Source organism: Oryctolagus cuniculus, chromosome 19, assembly GCF_964237555.1.
Source record: "Oryctolagus cuniculus chromosome 19, mOryCun1.1, whole genome shotgun sequence".
In the NCBI taxonomy this organism is placed as follows: domain Eukaryota; kingdom Metazoa; phylum Chordata; class Mammalia; order Lagomorpha; family Leporidae; genus Oryctolagus; species Oryctolagus cuniculus.
The window spans coordinates 36,619,635-36,637,067 of record NC_091450.1 but is presented as its reverse complement, the minus strand read 5'-3'; the positions used below and the strand labels follow the sequence as shown (position 1 = coordinate 36,637,067).

The 17,433-nt window shown below is 70.8% G+C and overlaps 1 protein-coding gene across 2 annotated transcripts; it reads left to right on the top strand.

Annotated features, from left to right (window-relative positions):
• Positions 1-39: 39 nt before the first annotated feature.
• Positions 40-13,160, top strand: MICALL2 (MICAL like 2). 2 transcript variants are annotated; one of them, XM_070064272.1, is made up of 17 exons: positions 40-293; positions 4,013-4,061; positions 6,418-6,559; positions 7,006-7,160; positions 7,624-7,739; positions 8,066-8,686; positions 9,977-10,197; positions 10,483-10,576; positions 10,783-10,931; positions 11,232-11,384; positions 11,771-11,826; positions 11,899-12,022; positions 12,100-12,190; positions 12,288-12,361; positions 12,652-12,766; positions 12,863-12,909; positions 13,008-13,160. In XM_070064272.1, the coding sequence occupies exons 1-17, from the start codon at positions 151-153 to the stop codon at positions 13,082-13,084; spliced, it is 2,427 nt and encodes an 808-aa protein (XP_069920373.1). In that variant the 5' UTR covers positions 40-150; the 3' UTR covers positions 13,085-13,160. The 2 variants fall into 2 exon arrangements, with proteins under 2 accessions (XP_069920373.1, XP_069920374.1); XM_070064273.1 differs by having other exon boundaries at positions 11,232-11,388; positions 11,775-11,826.
• Positions 13,161-17,433: the final 4,273 nt, after the last annotated feature.

The window sequence follows — 17,433 nt, the reverse complement described above, 5'->3', positions numbered from 1 at the left end:
CCTGGGGGTGTGGCCGGCGGGTCGGAGCGCGCTGGGGGCGGTGGCCGCTTCCCCGTCGTCGGCCGGCTCGGCTGGAGCTCAGCCGCCGGCCGGTCCGTGCGTCCGTGCGTCCGTGCGTCCGTGCGAGCGGCCCGGGCCGCCGCCGCCCTCATGGCCGCGCTGCACGCGCTGCAGCAATGGTGCCGGCAGCAGTGCGAGGGCTACCGGGACGTGTGTATCACCAACATGACCACGTCGTTCCGCGACGGCCTGGCCTTCTGCGCCATCCTGCACCGCCACCGGCCTGACCTGCTGTGAGTGCGTGCGGCCCTGGGGCCGGGGCCGGGGGCCGGGGGCCGGGGGCCGGGTCCCGCCCCTCTCCCGAGCCGGCGCCCGGGGAGCGCAGGGGCGCTGTGAGGGAGGGGCGGCGGCCGAGCGGGGCCCCTGCGTGGAAGCGGTGGTGTCCCTATCCCGGGAGCTGTGGAGAGTGGGCCCTGAGTCCACTCCACGAACGTTCTTGGGGTGAGCTGGGACAGAGCTGGACGCCCTGGGCTGGGTCCCGCGACCCGGGAAACGGCCACCCGCAGCTAAGGCCCCTCCTGGAAACGGGCGTCCACCCTGGAAGCAGACGGGGAAACTGAGGCCCCGGCCGCACCGGCCAGGAGGCAGAGCCGTGCTGCAGCCCCGAGGTTGTGCCGGGGGCCTGTGGGGCCACCTGGGGCCTCCGTGTGACCTCTGCCCCTCGCCCTTGGGGGCAGAAGACGCTGGGGCACGTGTGGCTGTGGGGTGTCCCGGGTGTGGCAGCTCCTGGGGAGCAGGGCACAGGGCCAGCAGCCTCCTGTGCGGGTCCAGGACCTGGTGCGCGTGCCCACAGCCGAGCACGGGCGCACACACCCGAGCGTGCACACAGGGCGTCCGTGCGCGTCCCGTCCCCAGCACTGGCCACCGTGCCAGGTCTCCTTGGCTCCCAAATGCGGGAGCAGCTTTCGGGGCACAGCTAAGCGAATCAAAACTCAAAGCATTTCAGGCGGCAGTGGCTTGGGGCCGGGGAAGCCCGCGGTGGGTGAAGCCGCGTGTGCCGTGCCAGCATGCTGTGTGGGCACGGGTTCCAGTCCCGGCTGCTCCTCTTCCGATCCAGCTCTCTGCTGTGGCCTGGGGAAGCAGTGGAGGACGGCCCAAGTGCTTGGGCCCCTGCACCCGCGTGGGAGACCTGGAGGAAGCTCCTGGCTCAGCTCTGGCTGTTGCAGCCATCTGGGGAGAGAACCAGCGGATGGAAGACTCTCTCCTCTCTCTCTCTCTCTCTCTCTCTCTCTCTCTCTCTCTCTCCTCACGGGAGCTCGGCCCCTGGGGGTGGGGCCGTCTGTCTCATTGGCAGCAGCGGATGGGCACGCCGGGTCGCAGGAGTTCCTGGGTGCCTGCGTGCAGTCGGGGGAGGAGGCAGCACCGGGGCCAGGAGCTGGGGGAGGCGAGAGGGCCCTGCCCGGTGCGGGCTCAGCCTGCGGAGCTGCGCGGCACACAGCCGGGTTCCGCTCCGCGTCTGGGCTTGCTGGGACCTGTTCCCCCGCGTGCGCTGTGGCCCACGCTGGCACTCACACGTCCCCACAGCGGCCCGGGCGGGCGCCTGGGTGCCACTGCCCCCGCCAGCAGCCGGGCCTCTTGGGGAGGTGGTGACCGGGGAGGAGCCCCGAGGGATGGGCACAGGGGTGAGCCCCCCCGCCCCGCAGACCCAGGCCGAGCACCCCTGCTCCTGAGACGCCCGGCAGCCGGCACCTGGACTTCCTGACCTGTGGCCACCAGGAAGTGCTTCCTGCCGCGTGCGGAGGGCGTTCCCCCGCCTCCGGCAGGGAGCAGCTGTGGGGGACAGGCCTCGGGCGCCAGGCCAGCGGCCGGAGGGGCGGAGACCTGGGGTCCCTGAGGCCTGCGCCCCTGCTCAGCCGGGGCTGGGGTCAGCCCGCCTGTGCCTCTCAGAGCGGGGGGTCCTGCAGGGAGGCCTCCGGGTGCCTGCCCGCGGGGGCTGCTTCCTCAGTGACGTCACAGCTCAGAAGCCGGTGCGGGGCGGGCTCCCGTGGGGAGCCGGTGGGCAGCCCTTCCCTGGGGTGGACACTCAGGGCCTTTGCAGTCACATGGGAGGCTGGCCTGACCGGGGGTGCTGGAGAGACGGCCTGGGGCAGTGGCTCCCCAGACTTCAGGGGCATGGGAGAGGCCTGGATGGGGTGCCCCACCCAGAAGCCCCAGAGGCAGCGCCCCCCCCTTCCGGGGTCAGAGCAGACTGGGCTGGGCTCCGTGGCACAGGGCCTGTGGTCAGCAGGAAGCTGCCTGGGGACAGAAGCCCTCTGTTCCCTGCCAGGCTGGCCGGAGCTGCCCGGAGGGAGGCGGGCGGGGGCACAGCCCACCTACGTGGGCGGCCCAGAACCAACCCTGGCTCGGCCCTCCGCCCGGGCCCACTCTGCCCAGCCCCTCCTGAGCTGGGGCTCGGCCCTGCCCGTCCCGGTGTCCCCGTGTCACCCCGCAGCGGCCTCATCCCCTTCCCATGTCCGTCCACTCAGACACCCTGGCCCCTCGGCTCCATCAGCCCTGGCCCCTCGGCTCCATCAGCCCTCTCTCCAGCCCCTCCAGCTCCATCCGCCCCCGCCCCCGCCCCCGGCGGCTGGGATTAGCTCCAGATGTGCTGGAGGTGCCAGGGACTTTCCCTCCCCACCCCCCAGGGCTGCAGATTGTTCCAGAAAACAGGCAGCGTGAGGTCAGCCCTCGGGGAGTCTGGAGGGGGAGGGGCGTGCACCCCCAGAGCCCCCAGAGCTGGGGGCGAGGGCGAGAGGCAGCCGTGGCGCGGGGTCACCCCGTGACCCGTGGAGGAGTCTCAGACCCTGTGAGTCACCGCTTCGGCCGTGCCGAGAGAGCGAGTCCGGTGAGGGGGGGGGGTCTCTGCTGGTCCAGCCCTGGGCAGCCGTGGTGGCCCCGGCGCCTGGTCCCCTCCTCCTGCGCTCTGAGCCCGGGGCGGGGGCTGCCAGCGGGCATCCCCCTCCCTGCACAGAAGGCCCGTGTGCCCGGTGGTCTCCATGTCGGGGAGCCGCCCCCCGGAACGGTCTGCCCTTCTGTAAATGGGGCTCAAACCCGGGCGCCTGCAGGGCTGGTATCGCCCAGTGTGGCCGGCTCCCCGGTCCTCCCACAGGCCACGGGCGTGCCCTCAGGCGGGAAACTTGAGAGGGAGGGAGAGACATCTTCCACCCACTCCCCAGAGGCCCCAACTGCCAGGGCCGGGCCAGGCTGACCCGGGAGCCTGGAGCTCCATCCGGGTCTCCCACGGGTCACTGCTGCCCCCCCCCCCCCGCGCACCAGCAGGAAGCCGGATCCGAGGGGAGCCAGGGCCGGACCAGGGATGTGGGCATCCGGGCTGTGTTGGAGTGTGTATATGGGGGGGTGCACGGGGACCAGGTGCTGGGGGGTGGGGGCTGTGCCCTGGGCTGGCCCTGCTGTCCAGTCGCCTGGAGCCTCGGCTTGGGCAAGCCTCCTGGGACCCTCTGAGGCCCTGAGGGTCTGTCCCTGGCGTCTGGACCCCAGCGCCGTGGCCCGCAGCGGCCTCTCTGCTACGCATGTGCCTCCCTGAGCAAGGACGTGGCCGTGCCCACTCCCCAGGAGGGCAGGAGCGTGAGGGAGCCGAGGGGCGGGCAGTGACAGGCGGCCCGAGCTGGGTGTTCCATCCCGCCCCGGGTGGTCCTGGCCACCCTGGGCTGGCCGTTTTGCCCCCCGCCCCCGCCTGCTTTCTGTCACCTCTGCCTGGGTGCTGGGCAGGGCCTGGTGCCCCTCCTGGCCCCTGCCCCCTCACCTGACCCCTGCTTGGGCGTCTGGTGGCCCCGGGGTGCTGGGCAGGGCCTGGGGCCCCTCCTGGCCCCTGCCCCCTCGCCTGACCCCTGCTTGGGCGTCTGGTGGCCCCGGGGTGCTGGGCAGGGCCTGGGGCCCCTCCTGGCCCCTGCCCCCTCGCCTGCCCCCTGCTCGGGCCCCGGGCGGCTGTGGACGTGAGCGCTGTATCTTCCAGAGACTTCAGCACTCTCAAGAAGGAAAACGTTTATGAGAACAACAAACTGGTGAGCCCCCTGCCCCACCCCAGCCCACTGCCCCCTGTCTGCCCCCCCAGCCCACTGCCCCCCCCGCCCACTGCCCCCCCCGCCTGCCCCACCCCAGCCCACTGCCCCCTGTCTGCCCCCCTGCCTGCCCCACCCCAGCCCACTGCCCCTGCCTGGCCCCCACCCCAGCCCACTGCCCCCTGTCTGCCCCCCCAGCCCGCTGCCCCCCCGCCCACTGCCCCCCCGCCTGCCCCACCCCGGCCCACTGCCCCCTGTCTGCCCCCACCCCAGCCCTCTGCCCCCTGTCCGCCCCCACCCCAGCCCACTGCCCCCAGCCCACTGGCCCCCGTCTGCCCCCACCCCAGCCCACTGCCCCCCGTCTGCCCCCACCCCAGCCCACTGCCCCCTGTCCGCCCCCACCCCAGCCCACTGCCCCCCCGCCTGCCCAAACCCCAGCCCTCTGCCCCTGCCCAGCCCCCACCCCAGCCCTCTGCCCCCAGCCCACTGGCCCCCGTCTGCCCCCACCCCAGCCCAATGCCCCCCATCTGCCCCCACCCCAGCCCACTGCCCCTGCCCGGCCCCCACCCCAGCCCACTGCCCCCCCGCCTGCCCCCACCCCAGCCCACTGCCCCCTGTCCGCCCCGACCCCAGCCCACTGCCCCTGCCAGGCCCCCACCCCAGCCCACTGCCCCCTGTCTGCCCCCACCCCAGCCCTCTGCCCCCCGTCTGCCCCCACCCCAGCCCTCTGCCCCTGCCCGGCCCCCACCCCAGCCCTCTGCCCCCCGCCTGCCCCCACCCCAGCCCTCTGCCCCCCCGCCTGCCCCCACCCCAGCCCTCTGCCCCTGCCTGGCCCCCACCCCAGCCCTCTGCCCCCCCGCCTGCCCCCACCCCAGCCCTCTGCCCCTGCCCGGCCCCCACCCCAGCCCTCTGCCCCCAGCCCACTGCCCCCGTCCGCCCCCACCCCAGCCCACCTGCTCCGCCCCCACCCCGCCCGGCACCTGTGCCCCACTCCCAGTCTCTGTCCCGGGGGTTCCCAGCTGGGTAACCTCCACGTCCTGGAAGTGGCCTCTGGTCTTGCCGCCCGGGCCCCCTCTGTCCTTGGTGGGGGAATGAGGGGCAGGAGGTGCTGCCCCCGCCATGGCCTGCAGGGGCTCAGCCCACTCTGCCCAAGGCTGAGCAAGGCTGTGGGAGGTGGGGGCCCAGGTGGGCGCTGGGTCTGAATCCCGCCCCACCGCAGAATAACCTGAAAGGGTCGCCCGTCCACGCCCCTGCTCCAGGCCTGGCATCCCTGGGGGTCAGACCTTCCCGACCGGTTAGAATTGGAGCTCAAGTTAGGGGCGCTGAGGGGCACGCGGGGTGCCGCGGCCAGCATAGGGGAGTGGACACTGCATGGTTCTGGGGCTGGGGCGGCCCGGCTGCAGCTGGCCAGGACCGGCTGGGGCCGCTCCCTGTGTGGCTGTGGGAGGGCCAGTCCTGGGGGCCCCGAGGGATGAGGTGGGGCGGGCCTGTGGGGGCCCGTGTTTAGGGTCAGTGTGGGGCGAGGGCAGTGGCTCTGGGGAGCCTGCCCGGCCGGGGCAGCGAGTGTTCTGGGAGTTTTGCTTTAAGAGGGACGAGAGATGGGCTGCGGCCAGCAGAGGCGGCCAGGCCGTGACCTTTTACGTGGGGGAATTTTCCGGACTCTCGGGTGATGGGGGGTGGCTGGGAGGGGGACAGAACCGCAGTGACCACAGGCAGGCCCCCCCCCCCGAGGGGGCAGATGAATGGGAGTCCCCGGGGGCGGGGGGAAGGGAGGCTGCAAGGGGGGGCTTTGAGCAGAGGTGGGGGGGAGGGGACCCCCGCCCTGGCCTTGCACTGAGAGCAGGGCCGTGGCGGCCTCTGTGACCCGGGTCCCCGTGAGCAGCCCAGTCAGGGACAGTGGGGACCTCAGAGGTGGGGGCAGGGACAGGGAGCCCCTGGGAGCTGCACTGGAGGGAGCCGGGGGGTGGCGGCTGGGAGGGGCCTCGTGCCCGCGTGCAGCAGGGGCTCTGTGAGTGCCGCCTCCAGGCTCAGTATCAGATGTCCCCCGCCCCTGGCTTGGGCTCCCGGGGCCCAGCCACCTCCGTGTCCCCGCTTGCCCCCAGGGAGGGCTGAGTCGCCCGCCAGGTGTCCACCCTGCTCAGGGCCCGGGTGGGGCAGGACCCCAGGGCCAGGGCTGTGGCCCCAAGAACCCGCCCAGGCCCGGCAGGACTGCGCGTCCACTGCAGATGGGCAAGCCGAGGCCGGACCTTGAGCCGCCCCTGTCTGGGCTGTCTCTGGTCTTGGGACCCCTCCCCGGTGAGCTGGTGCCTGCCCGAGGAGGGGGGCTGCAGCCTGGACCCCGGACTCTGCCCGCCCCCAGGCCTTCAGCGTGGCGGAGGAGAAGCTGGGCATCCCCGCCTTGCTGGACGCCGAGGACATGGTGGCCCTGAAGGTTCCGGACCGCCTGAGTATCCTGACCTACGTCTCCCAGTACTACAACTACTTCCACGGCCGCTCCCCCAGTGAGTGCCGCCCCCGCCCTGGGGCCCCGCCCCCGAGCCGCTGGGACCACAGCCCCGCCCCCACCGAGCCACTGGGGCCCGCAGCCCCGCCCCTGCTGCTGGCCCCTGGCCCTCTGGTGCCCAGCACGGCTGACATGTGAAGCGGGGGGAGGGGTCCCGGGGCCCTGTCAGGGCCTGGTCCCCCCTCAGCCCACTCCCACCCTCAGGGCAAGGGTGCCAGGACTCGGACCCAGTGGGCCCGGCCGTGCTGGGCAGGGGAGGGCAGGCCCCGGTGGCCCCCACCCCACTTTCCTCCGCTGCCCCAGAAATCCCCGGAACCGGTGTGGGCGCAGGGCAGCCCCGCCCGCCCCGCCCCGCCCAGGCCAGGGCGTCCTCCCTGCCCTCCCCACACGGGGACCCCTGCGGGAGCCGGGTGCAGGCTGCCGACCCCCGACCCCCGTTTCCAGTTGGGGGCATCGCTGGTGTGAAGCGGCCCCCGGGGAACTCGGCTGAGGAGCCCACGGAGAAGAAGGCGCCGCCCCAGCCGGCCCCCGCCCCCACCCCGGCAGGCCCCAGAGAACCCAGGAAGGATGGGGCTGCTGAGGGCCCACCCCCAAAGGCTGTGAGTGCCCCGGGGCCCCTGGGGGGTTCCCCGGGGTCAGGGCAAGGCCCCCGCTGCCTGTGGCCAAGAGCCTGCCCAGGGCTAACGTCCAGGTGGGGATGACGGGTAGACCGAGGCCCAGGCTGACCCTGCGGGTGGGACAGGGTGTGGACCCGCCCCGGGCTCCAGCCGAGGTGCGGTGGGCAGTGCTGGCCGGTTGCGGGAGCTGGGGCACCCGCGGAGACCCGGTGATAACTTGTGAGTGTGCGCCCCCTGCTGGCCCTGGGCTGCTACTTCGGCCCTCGGGGAGCGGAGCGAGGTGCCCTGCGGTCCACTGTAGTGGGGCCCACGCTCCCGCTCCAGGGCCAGGCTGGCGACCCCGGCCTTGGAGTCGGCGTGCGGGCTCCGGGCTGTCAGGAGGCCGGGCGCTGGCCGCGGGGGCGCCGGGGATGTGGGCGGCTTCAGTGGCTCCTGGCGCCCGCAGGGCCCGGCGTCGGTGGGCGGCCTGGTCAGCAGCCTCTGTGTGATCTGCGGCCTGCACGTGCACCTGGTGCAGCGGCACCTGGCTGACGGGAAGCTGTACCACCGCAGCTGCTTCAGGTAGGCCCGCGCCTGCCTCGGCAGCCCCCGCCCACCGCGCCTCCCGGCTGGGGGGGGGGGCTCCTGCAGGCGAGCAGCAGCGGCAGCCCTGCGGGGGCGGGGCTTGGGGTGACTGTGAGGGAGTGGGCGTGCGTCCGACGTGCCGGCGCGTGTGCCCCTTTGCCGACACGCGTGGGCGCTTTCTGGGCAAAGACCCCCGAGAGGAGGCGTGTGTGGGATGAGTCGCCGGCCCAGGGTAGACCGGGCGTCCGTGGGCTCGTGCCCCGGCAGGGGTGAGTGAGTGGACGAGTGGACGAGTGGCCGCCAGCCCAGCGTTCTCCCCGCAGGTCCAAGCCGCCACGCCCCAGCACCGGAGAGCCGGGCGTGCCCACCTCCGCCGGCCACCACCCCGCAGCCAGCTCTTCTGGTTCCCCGCTGCGGGGTGTGGCCCCCAGACAGCAGGGGGCGGCCCCCTTGGGCTCGGGGTCCCTCAGCACCCCGAGGAAGGCCCAGGAGGCAAACGGGCTGGCGGCGGTGGGCTCTTCCTCTGGGCCTCCAACTACCACCTCGTCCCGCGTCCACGTGTCGACTCCCCTGGCCACCACCAGCGCCAGCGTCCGCGTAACCAACAGCTCCCCGGCCGGCTGGGGCACGGCGGCGGTGGCCTCCCGCCCTGCCCTGTCCCCCGGCACTCCGGACCCGCGCCCGGTCACGCCACCAGCACCCCGAGAGGTTGCTGTCCCGCCCAAGCTCAGGCCCAGCCCCGGCTCGGAGCCCGCAGGCACGGCGGGGCCCCCTGCCCGGACCCCGCTGGCCTCCAGGACCCAGCAGGCGCAGGAGAAGTTCTTGGGGCCGCCGGCAGCCCCCGGCCCCGCCGCCGCTCCCAGGGACAGCAGCAGGGAGCAAGCGCTGAGCCTCCTCAGGAAAGCCCTGCCCGGGCTGTCGGCTGACACTCACGCACCTGCCAGGTGGGCGACGGCCGCTGCCCCGGGGGCCAGGGCTGGGGAACAGCTGGGGAGGCGCTCGGTGGAGAAGCCCCACCCGCACCTGCCCCTGGGTGCACTCTGTGGGGAGGAGGTAGCGGGGGGTCGTGGGTGGGCCGCGGTCGGCCTGTCTGGAGGGGCCGGAGGAGCCTGGGGAGGCGGTGTCCAGCAGGTGAGTGTGCGGCCTCCCCACGGCTGCTGGGGGCTTCAGGCTCCACCACAGACCCCTCCCTCTGCCTCCAGCGGCCCAGGGGGAAGGAGACCCCAGTCCAGGCTGGCTGTGCTGCCTGCTGCCCCTTGTTGGGGGGTGGGGGTGTCTCTGCTCCATCTGTAGCTGCCACCTGTCAGCCGCTGGTGCCATGGAGGCAGCAGAGTGGGGACAGGGTGTTCTGGGGGACAGGTACTGGGGACAGGGACTGGGGACAGGGTGTTCTGGGGACAGGGACTGGGGACAGGGACCAGGGGACAGGGACTGGGGACAGGGTGTTCTGGGGGACAGGGTGTTCTGGGGACAGGGTGTTCTGGGGACAGGGTGTTCTGGGGACAGGGACTGGGGACAGGGACTGGGGACAGGGTGTTCTGGGGGACAGGGTGTTCTGGGGACAGGGACTGGGGACAGGGACTGGGGACAGGGTGTTCTGGGGACAGGGTGTTCTGGGGGACAGGGACTGGGGACAGGGACTGGGGACAGGGTGTTCTGGGGACAGGGTGTTCTGGGGGACAGGGACTGGGGACAGGGTGTTCTGGGGACAGGGTGTTCTGGGGGACAGGGACTGGGGACAGGGTGTACTGGGGACAGGGACTGGGGACAGGGTGTTCTGGGGGACAGGGACTGGGGACAGGGTGTTCTGGGGACAGGGACTGGGGACAGGGACTGGGGACAGGGTGTTCTGGGGGGTCTGGCTGTGGAGGTCCCAGCTCCTTTTGGGGATTGGCCAGCGCTGGGCCCAGTACTGGGGGAAGCAGAGGGGACAGGGACACAGCACCTGCTCGGGCCCCGCCTGCCCCAGCCTCACTTCCTGCGCACGGAGCTGTGGGGCCCCGAGCCCTGAGTCCCCTGGGACGGAGCTGGGCACCCAGGGCGATGTCCGCCCTGGCCCTGGCTGGGACACCGCCATCTCCGCTGACCCGGGATTTGGTGAAATCCGACACCCGCGCCTGTGCCGAGGCCGCCCCTCGCCCCTCACTGGGAACCGGGCGGCATGGGCAGGGGGGCTTCTGCCCGGGGTGGTAGGGGGAGGGCCTGGGGCCTGACGCCTGCACCCCCGCCCACAGGCCCTCCCCAGCCACCTGCTCTGCCCCGAATCCCCATCCCAAAACGGAAGGCAGCCCCCCTGCCAAGCCTCCGCCCCAGGCCCCCCGCCCAGCGACAAGGACGGAGCCACCAGCCCCTGTGAGTGTGGGCCACCCCTCGACAGCATCCCCCTCGCCCCGGGCGGGCAGGGGGCACGCGGCTGTGCCCACAGGGACGAGGCCGGAGCCCCCGACAGCACAGGGTAAGGGGCGGGTGGGCCTGGGTGCAGGGGGTCACCCCCGCCTGCCCAGGGTCTGCTCGGTGTCCAGGCTGCCTCCCGCTTCCACAGCCGCCCCCCTCGGCGTGCCCCCTCACCCCGTGCTCATGGAGTGGGGGCAGCGCCCCCAGGACCACCTGTTCATGCCCTGCCCTTGTGCCTGGCTGCTGTGGGGGCTTCTGGGACGGGGCGGGAGCTGCAGGAGGCGGGTTGGGGGTGGGGCCACCTTCCCCCCCTGACCCCCGTCACCGATTCCTGGTCCTCACACAGGCCCAGGCACCAGCCCCCAGGAAGCCCAGGACGGGCCTGCGGGGTGGAGGGCCCACCTTAAGCCGGTGGACGCTCGGAGGAGCCCGGCCCGGAGGTGAGGGCAGGGTGGGGGGCTCTGAGGGGTGCCTGGCACGTGCAGCAGGTGCCTAATCGATGCTGGTGACCGGGGCCTGGGCTGGGGAGGGGGTGCGCCTGAGCCCGTGCCCTCCCTGGAGGCGGCTGGCCCGCGGCCCTGGGGTCAGCACACCTGTGGGCCCAGCAGGGTCCCGGGTGTGGGGCTGACCTCCTGCCCCTGCCCAGGGCTCTGGAGCAGCCGCAGCCGCAGCCGCGGGCAGGTGACGCACCCAGGAAGGTCTCGGGCGGCTCCGAGGGGGACGTCCGGATCACACTGACCCCTGTGCGGCCCGACCGGACGCCAAGCCCCGCCAGCCCTGGGCCCCGCCTCCTAGGTACTGGGCGTGGGCACCAGGGCCCCTGCCTCCCCTTAGGGCAGGGTGCAGCCCCGGAGGGGTGTGTGTGCCTGCCTGCGCACGCCTGCACATGCGTATGACGTGTGCGTGTGCAGCACAGTGCACGCTTGCTCCCGGCACTCACGCTTCTGACCCGCGTGCGTCTCCGTGCACTTCCTGTGTGACCTCAAAGGGTCCCTGGCCCTCTGGACTGGGCCGGTGGACGCTGGGCGGAAGGTGGCCAGGGGCTCAGGAGGCCTGTGGCGGGGGAGGTGCTGACGGTGGCTGTCTCCTCCCCAGCCCCTCCCCGGCCCGCGCCGCCAGCCGCATCCCCCTCCGTGTCCCAGCGGAGGAAACTGACCGTGCCTGCCAGCCTCGACGTCTCTGCCGACTGGCTGCAGTCTGAGCCCTCAGGACAGGGAGCCCCGGCTTCGAGCAGGAAGGAGGAACAGGGCAGGTCCCTGGGGGTGGGCGGGGTGGGCGGGGCAGCCGGCCACTGCATCCTGGGGGTGCCCGGGGCTCTGCAGGGTGCATAGGAGCTCACTGGGGGCCAGAGTCGGGTGGGGGGAGCCTTGATGGCACAGGCCCTAACTCCTGGGTCGGGTGGAGGACTGGACACAGCCCTTGGAGCCAGTGCAAGGCTTGCTCGTGGGCTGGGGTGCCTGGAGCTGCCGACCGGGGGCGGGGTGGGGGCGGGGTCCATCTGTGGTGCTCCACTGGGCGCCGTGGGGCTGGGGAAGGGGACACTGGAGGTGGGGGCTGGGAGGGCTCAGACCCCCTCTGGCCACGTCCAGGTGGCCCTGGGCCCAGGAGCCCACTCTGCCGGTTCTCTACCCCAGGGAGGTCCTTGGGCCCAGCCACCGCCGCTGCCCCCTCTGTGACGTCCCCCGTGCGGGTGAGTGGCCGGGCGGGCGTGGGGGCCGTGGGGGCCCGGTCCTGGCCGCTGCTCACCCCTGTGTGACCCCAGCTGCACCCCGGCTACGTCCCCGAGGAGGAGATCCAGCAGCAGCAGCTGGACATCGAGCGGCAGCTGGACGCGCTGGAGCTCAGGGGCGTGGAGCTGGAGAAGCGGCTGCGGGCGGCCGAGGGCGGTGAGTGGCCGCCCCCCGCCCCGCCGGCCCGGCCCGCCGCACCGGGCGCCCTCGGCACACCTGGCTCCCGTCCGCAGATGACACGGAGGACGGCCTCATGGTGGACTGGTTCCAGCTCATCCACGAGAAGCAGCTGCTGCTGAGGCTGGAGTCGGAGCTGATGTACAAGTGAGGGCCGGGCGGCGCGGGGGCGGGCGGCCGGGCCGGGTCAGCCGGGCCGGGCCAGCCGGGCCGGGCCTCCCACCCCCCCGCCCCTGCCCCGCAGGTCCAAGGACCAGCGCCTGGAGGAGCAGCAGCTGGACATCGAGGGCCAGCTGCGCCGGCTGATGGCCAAGCCCGGTGCGTCCCCCGCCGCCCACCCAGGCGGTGTCCCCGGGAGCCAGGCTCGGTGGGCCAGTGGCGGCCAGCGGTGACTGCTCCCTGGCCTGGGGTGCCTGGGGTGGCCCGGTCCCTGCAGCCCCCACGTGTCCTTCCCTGGAGTGGGACCCTGCACCGTGGCACCCAGGGCCACGTGGTGGGGGAGGGGAGGGGAGGGTCCCAGCGCGGTGGTCACAGCCGTTCCGCCCCTGGGCACTGGGACGGAGACCCCTCCCACGCCCCCACTGACAGCCCCTCCCCGCTGCCTGCAGAGGGGCTGAAGTCCCTGGGCGACCGGCAGCGGGAGCAGGAGCTGCTGACCCAGTACCTGAGCACCGTGAATGACCGCAGTGACATCATCGACCTCCTGGACCAGGACCGGCTCAGGTGGGCGGGGCCGGGCTGCCCTGTGAGCTCACACCCCGCCCCGCCCCTCCCGCTGCTCACGCTCCGCCCCCTCACTCATCCCACGTCCGCCCGCAGGGAGCAGGAGGAGGACCAGGTGCTGCAGGACCTCATCCAGGGGCTGGGTGAGCTGGGGCGGGGGCCCGGGCCCGGGGGCTGGGAGCGCGGGGCACCAGGCACGGCCTCACCCCTGCCCGCGGCCTCACCGCTGCCCGCCCCCCAGGCCTGCAGAGGAAGAAGTCCAAGTTCCGCCTGTCCAGGATCTGGTCCCTGAAGAGCAAAAGCGGCCACTCGGGCTGAGCCCCGCCCCGCCCCGCCCCGCCCCTCGCTCAGCCAGGGGCCCTGCGTCCTCAATAAAGCACTGACGGAAGCCGGAGCCGCGCCTCGCTCTCCCCCACCCCTGCCCTCCCCCACCTCTGCTCCCCCCACCTCTGCTCTCCCCCCACCTCTGCTCTCCCCCAACTCTGCCCTCCCCCACCTCTGCCCTCCCCCACCTCTGCTCTCCCCCCACCTCTGCCCTCCCCCACCTCTGCTCTCCCCCCACCTCTGCTCTCCCCCACCTCTGCCCTCCCCCCACCTCTGCCCTCCCCCACCTCTGCTCTCCCCCCACCTCTGCCCTCCCCAGCTCTGCCCTCCCCACCTCTGCTCTCCCCCACCTCTGCCCTCCCCCACCTCTGCTCTCCCCCCACCTCTGCCCTCCCCCACCTCTGCTCTCCCCCCACCTCTGCTCTCCCCCACCTCTGCCCTCCCCCCACCTCTGCTCTCCCCCCACCTCTGCCCTCCCCCACCTCTGCTCTCCCCCCACCTCTGCCCTCCCCAGCTCTGCCCTCCCCACCTCTGCTCTCCCCCCACCTCTGCCCTCCCCCACCTCTGCTCTCCCCCCACCTCTGCCCTCCCCCACCTCTGCTCCCCCCACCTCTGCCCTCCCCCAACTCTGCTCTCCCCCACCTCTGCTCTCCCCACCTCTGCTCTCCCCCACCTCTGCCCTCCCCACCTCTGCCCTCCCCCACCTCTGCTCTCCCCCCACCTCTGCCCTCCCCCACCTCTGCTCTCCCCCACCTCTGCTCTCCCCCCACCTCTGCTCTCCCCCCACCTCTGCCCTCCCCCACCTCTGCTCTCCCCCCACCTCTGCTCTCCCCCACCTCTGCCCTCCCCCCACCTCTGCCCTCCCCCACCTCTGCTCTCCCCCACCTCTGCTCTCCCCCCACCTCTGCTCTCCCCCACCTCTGCTCTCCCCCCACCTCTGCTCTCCCCCAACTCTGCCCTCCCCCACCTCTGCCCTCCCCCACCTCTGCTCTCCCCCACCTCTGCTCTCCCCCCACGCCTCTGCCCTCCCCCCACCTTTGCTCTTGCCCCCACCTCTGCCCTCCCCCCACCTCTGCTCTCCCCCAGCTTCTGTTCTCCCCGCACCTCTGCTCTCCCCGCACACCTCTGCTCTCCCCCCGCGCCTCTGCTCTCCCCCCACCTCTGCTCTGCCCCCCCCAACCTCTGCCCTTGCCCCCCACCTCTGCGCTCGCCCCTTCCCTGCAGCCTGGGCAGGCGCCCACCCTCCCTGGGCTGGCCTGGGCCCTCCATCGCGGCCGTTTCACTCGTTTCCTGGGGTGGGGGTGCGCCTGTGCAGCCTGTGACCTCAGCGGCCGCAGGTGTGAGGTGTCTGGCCATGGCACAGAGGAACTGAGCCCGTGACCTCGCCAGGCCCGGGCCCTGGTGACCGAGGGGCACCTGGGACAGCCGCTTCCCTCTGGTCTCCCAGCCATGCTGGTTCAGCTGGGTTGGGGGGCGCCTGACCAGCGTCATCCCAGGGACACTCAGAATTAGCAAAGCAGCTGGGTGGTGGGGTCGCGGCAGGGCCAGACAGGGCCAGCTGGAGCCCTCAGCCCCGTGTCTGGGCCCAGCCTCTGCCCTGCCCCCCACCCCAGTTGCCCCGTGCAGCTGTGGCTGGGTCAGGTTTGCATGGGACATCAGTGCACAGCTGTATCCAGGAGGCTTGGGGGAGGGGCCTGCAGTGGGTTCGTTTGAATATTCATAGAGAGTAGGGTTTGGGTTATGCTCATTTGAATATTCATTGTGATCGGCTTTGGGTGGGGCTTATTTGAATATTCATAGAGGTGTGGTTTGGGTTGCGGGCTTGTTGGGAACACGAAAATTCATAAGGGGCAGGATTTGGGTTTATGCTTATTTGAATATTCATAACATGGAATGTGAATATTCATAAAGGGTGGAGTTTGAGTTGAATCTTTGAATATTCATAGGAACTGTGTTGGGTGGGGATCTTGAATATTCACAAGGGGCATGGCTGAACTTATTTGAATATGCATAGAGCAAGTTTGGGTTGAGATTTGAATACTCATTGGGATTGGCTTTGGGTGGGGCTTATTTGATTATTCATAGAGGGTGGGTATTGGTTTGATACTTGTTTGAATATTCATAAGGGCGGGGTTTATGTCATTGTTATTCAAATATTCATAGAACACCATGTTTAGCGTGTTTAAATATTCATAAAGGGTGGGTTGGGCTTATTTGAATATTCATGGGCAAGGTGGGGCTTGAGTGCTGCCCACTTCCTTGCCCGCTTCCTGTGTCAGGTGCAGGACGGGGGTGGGCGTGTCAGCCCAGCTGATTTCTTGTAACGACCTCATAATCGGTGAGCAGTGTCGGCGTTGCCGGCTGCCGCAGCCCTGCTGGTTACTGCAGTGCTGGGTTTCCCTTGCACCGGACAGGGTGGGTGTGCAGGGCTGCAGGGAGGGTCTCGGGCAGGCCGAAGGGGTGGTGTGGGGGAGGCAGGGTGGGCCCACGTTGCAGTCCCAGCTCTGCTGTTAGAGCTCGGCCTCCGCCGCTGTCCTGGCCTCGGCTGCCCGGGGCTGCCCTGTGGTGACCGAGAGACGCCCTGGCCGGGCTGCCATGGGGATTTCTGGAGCTGCCCCAGGCACAGGGACGAGGGCGCTGGGCCCAGCTCCTCCGGCCTCTCAGGGCTCCAGGGAAGAGAAGGGGCTCGGAGAGGTGCGGTGCTGGCCGGGGACAGGGCAGCTGGGGGTGGGGGTGGGGGTAACGGGCAGTGCTCAGGTGTGGCCACTGCTCAGGTACAGAGTGGGGGGTAACAGTGCTCAGTGTGGCCACTGCTCAGGTACAGAGTGGGGGGGGTCACAGCACTCAGGTGTGGTCACTGCTCAGGGACAGAGTGGGGGGTAACAGTGCTCAGTGTGGTCACTGCTCAGGTACAGAGTGGGGGGGGTCACAGCACTCAGGTGTGGTCACTGCTCAGGGACAGAGTGGGGGGTAACAGTGCTCAGTGTGGTCACTGCTCAGGTACAGAGTGGGGGGGGTCACAGCACTCAGGTGTGGTCACTGCTCAGGGACAGAGTGGGGGGGTAACAGTGCTCAGTGTGGTCACTGCTCAGGGACAGAGTGGGGGGTAACAGCACTCAGGTGTGGTCACTGCTCAGGTACAGAGTGGGGGGTAACAGTGCTCAGTGTGGTCACTGCTCAGGGACAGAGTGGGGGGTAACAGTGCTCAGTGTGGTCACTGCTCAGGTACAGAGTGGGGGGGGTAACAGTGCTCAGTGTGGTCACTGCTCAGGGACAGAGTGGGGGGGGGTAACAGTGCTCAGTGTGGTCACTGCTCAGGTACAGAGTGGGGGGTAATAGCACTCAGGTGTGGTCACTGCTCAGGGACAGAGTGGGGGATAACAGTGCTCAGTGTGGTCACTGCTCAGGTACAGAGAGGGGGTAACAGTGCTCAGTGTGGTCACTGCTCAGGGACAGAGTGGGGGGTCACAGTGCTCAGTGTGGTCACTGCTCAGGTACAGAGTGGGGGGGGTCACAGCACTCAGGTGTGGTCACTGCTCAGGGACAGAGTGGGGGGTAACAGTGCTCAGTGTGGTCACTGCTCAGGTACAGAGTGGGGGGTAACAGTGCTCAGTGTGGTCACTGCTCAGGTACAGAGTGGGGGGGGTCACAGCACTCAGGTGTGGTCACTGCTCAGGGACAGAGTGGGGGGGGTAACAGTGCTCAGTGTGGTCACTGCTCAGGGACAGAGTCGGGGGGGTAACAGTGCTCAGTGTGGTCACTGCTCAGGGACAGAGTGGGGGGTCACAGTGCTCAGTGTGGTCACTGCTCAGGTACAGAGTGGGGGGGGTCACAGTGCTCAGTGTGGTCACTGCTCAGGTACAGAGTGGGGGGGGTCACAGCACTCAGGTGTGGTCACTGCTCAGGGACAGAGTGGGGGGGGTAACAGTGCTCAGTGTGGTCACTGCTCAGGGACAGAGTCGGGGGGGTAACAGTGCTCAGTGTGGTCACTGCTCAGGGACAGAGTGGGGGGTCACAGTGCTCAGTGTGGTCACTGCTCAGGTACAGAGTGGGGGGGGTCACAGCACTCAGGTGTGGTCACTGCTCAGGGACAGAGTGGGGGGGTAACAGTGCTCAGTGTGGTCACTGCTCAGGGACAGAGTGGGGGGTAACAGTGCTCAGGTGTGGTCACTGCTCAGGTACAGAGTGGGGGGGTAACAGTGCTCAGTGTGGTCACTGCTCAGGTACAGAGAGGGGGTAACAGTGCTCAGTGTGGTCACTGCTCAGGTACAGAGTGGGGGGGTCACAGTGCTCAGTGTGGTCACTGCTCAGGTACAGAGTGGGGGGGTAACAGTGCTCAGTGT

Bases quoted from the DNA above. Each gene is read 5' to 3' on its own strand.
- MICALL2 (XM_070064272.1), top strand. From the start codon at position 151: ATGGCCGCGCTGCACGCGCTGCAGCAATGGTGCCGGCAGCAGTGCGAG. The intron at 11,827-11,898 runs GTGAGTGGCCGG...GTGTGACCCCAG, and splicing joins CTGTGACGTCCCCCGTGCGG to CTGCACCCCGGCTACGTCCC. The intron at 12,362-12,651 runs GTGCGTCCCCCG...CGCTGCCTGCAG, and splicing joins CCGGCTGATGGCCAAGCCCG to AGGGGCTGAAGTCCCTGGGC.